The sequence below is a fragment of the Piliocolobus tephrosceles genome, chromosome 16, assembly GCF_002776525.5.
Source record: "Piliocolobus tephrosceles isolate RC106 chromosome 16, ASM277652v3, whole genome shotgun sequence".
NCBI classification, from domain to species: Eukaryota; Metazoa; Chordata; class Mammalia; order Primates; family Cercopithecidae; genus Piliocolobus; species Piliocolobus tephrosceles.
Window position 1 is genome coordinate 50,259,457 of NC_045449.1, and position 2,667 is coordinate 50,262,123.

At 57.2% G+C, this 2,667-nt stretch overlaps 1 protein-coding gene across 1 annotated transcript in view; it reads right to left on the bottom strand.

Annotated features, from left to right (window-relative positions):
• Window positions 1–1,922, bottom strand: part of LOC111537700 (keratin, type I cytoskeletal 14-like) — a 40,186-nt gene extending 38,264 nt beyond the window's left edge. The window contains exons 1-2 of the mRNA XM_023204734.2: window positions 1,395–1,922; window positions 62–144 (exon numbers count right to left, since the gene is read on the bottom strand). Coding sequence (XP_023060502.2) covers window positions 62–144; window positions 1,395–1,922 — 611 coding nt within the window. The remainder of the gene's footprint in view (window positions 1–61; window positions 145–1,394) is intronic.
• Window positions 1,923–2,667: the final 745 nt, after the last annotated feature.

Consider the following 2,667-nt stretch of genomic DNA (forward strand, 5'->3'; position numbering starts at 1 on the left):
TGCTCCAAAAATGCCCTACTTTGGGGACCCTGGGTGTTCTGGCCCACCATTGCAAACTCACTTGGTGCGGAAGTCATCCGCAGCCAGGCGGGCATTGTCAATCTGCAGAAGGACGTTGGCATTGTCCACTGTGGCTGTGAGAATCTGCAGGTTGGAAAGGGCACAGGTAATTTGTCAAATGGACTTCACAAGCTGGACTTCACTGTAACCTACGTTAAGCTCTTGCTTCATGTTCTTGCCTGAATTCCCCTCTTCCCCCACAAAACTTGACCACAACATCCTAAAGGAAAACCCCAGATGCCCCAAGCCTGTCCTAAGACTTTGCTAACTCCTGGTCACCAGACAGGGTAGATGCAGCCCGGGGCTTAGAATCAAAAGCCCAGGAGTTCTGGCCCCAATTCTGCCACTGACTTGCTGCAAAATCTGATGGGTCTTGGGGTTTCAAGGTCCCCACCTCCAGGTGAGGAGAATAATCTGAGGCTCCCTAGCCCTCCTTCCTGAGCTGGCCTCTCTTCTTTCTGCATCAGCCAGCCCTGCCAGTCCTCTGCAGATATGCACATTCCTTTTCAAGCTTACAGGCCATGGGACTTCAAGTGGAACTTTCTCAAGAGGTAAAACCCAACTGACACAGGGGATTAGAAAAGAGGACTCAGGGGAAGAATAAGAAGATATATTGGCCCCTGAGTCAGGTTGGAGTTCCCTACCTCATCACTGAATTTCCCTAATCCATGCAAGGCATTAGAGCCCAGCAGATTCCCGCAGGGAGGGCTCCCAGGTGATGTGGGAGCAGGGGGCTGGAGTCAGAGGGCACAAGCCTGCCAGGCTCCCTCTGTGCAGGGCACATCAAGGGGCCACACTGATTGTCTCTGCAGGCTCTTCATGCCCACCTGGCTATAGGGAGGGACCAGCCTCTACCAAGGCTTATGGACGGCGGCAGCCACACCCCAGACTAGTGAGCTAATGAGCGGTTTGGATGTCTTGCCTGGTCCCGTTAGAGCCTCACTCCTCCCCCGTGCTGGAGAACAAGTAGATGCCTCCTGTGCTGGAAGGTAGGGCGCAAGGGCCCCAGCCTTGGCTCTGCCATTAATTTGCTATGTGACCTACAGCTGGTCACAGCACCTCTCGAAGCTTCAACTGCTTCCTCTATAAAATGTAAGGACAGGAATCACTGATCTCACAAGGTCTGAGGATTTGAGATCAGAAGGGGATGAGGAGGCTGGGGAAGGGAGAGCATCTTCTCACTGATCAGCTCTTAGGGCATCCAAGACCTCGAAAGAAGGAATCTGGGGTGGACTCTGTCCTATAGAGAAATCTTAAGGTGTCAGTGGCCTGGGGCATCTATTGTTCCCAGAAGAGCTAGCTGGAATGGCACCTTCTGCTGCCCGTTCACCCACCTTGTTCCTCAGGTCCTCGATGGTCTTGAAGTAGGGACTGTAGTCTTTGATCTCAGCGGGCCGCTGCCTCTGGTACCAGTCGCGGATCTTCACCTCCAGGTCGGCGTTGGCCTCCTCCAGAGCACGCACCTTGTCCAGGTAGGAGGCCAGGCGGTCGTTGAGGTTCTGCATGGTCACCTTCTCACTGCCCACCAGAAGCCCATCACCACCACCTAAGCCACCACCCAAGCCACCACCCAAGCCACCACCGAAGCCAGCACCAAGGCCACCACCATATCCTCCCCCGAAGCCACTACCAAAGCTGCTGCTGCTGCTGAAGCCACCGCCATAGCCGCCCCCCAGCCCGTAGGCTCCCCCAGAGGAGAAGCGGGAGGAGGAGACAGACAGGCCCCCGCCGTAGGTGCTGGGGGCGCGGCAGGACCCTCCGGCCAGGACGGAGGAGATGCGGCTGGAGCCGCCCCCGATGCCGCCCCCGAAGGAGCCCTTCATGGAGCTGGAGGAGGTGAACTGGCGGCTGCAGGTGGTCATGGTGTGGAGGAGGGAAGTGAGCGAGCGAGCAGCTGCTGAGTGGAGAGAAGGTGGTCGGGTGAATTGGAAAGGGATGCGAGTGCTTTATACCCATGGATAGGGGGCGGGCCTGGCACTTTCCATTCCCCTTGGCTTTCATCACCCACAGGCTAGCGCCAACTCCGAGCCAGGTCCCTCCTCTCCTCCGCCTCATCATGTCTGTCATATTTTACTGGAAACTCATTGTTTGGGGTGTTTTGGGCTTTCTTGTCCCGCCAGGCGTGATTCACAGGGGGAGGTGTGGGCCTGCAGGCTACACTTTCCCATCGGGCCCTGGGAGTCCCAGCCCTCAGGAACCCGCACACTGGGCTCAGCCAGGGTGACAGAGAGCAGGGCCTCTGCACCTTAAACCTGGTGACCTGCTAGCTCTCCATGAACTGGATGGGCCTGTAACGTCCACTTAGAGGAAGCCCGCCGCTGTAGGGGACGGATACCCGGCTGGAGGGCACCAGTATGGCAAGGTCACCTTGGGCACAGACAGGCCTCCCTCACTATGACCTTCTATTAGCGACAAGGAGGTCTGGGGGTCCCTCCCAGGCCTGACCTGCCGTGCTGTGCTGAGAAGCCTGTCCCATCCCTGAAATACACCCAGCCAGTCACGGGTATCATGATTCCCACCCCAACACCCCCATCAAAGAGAAATCCAGACAGCTCTCCCCAGCCCTGGGCACAGACGCTAATATCCTCCCTACGGTGAGGATCTCAC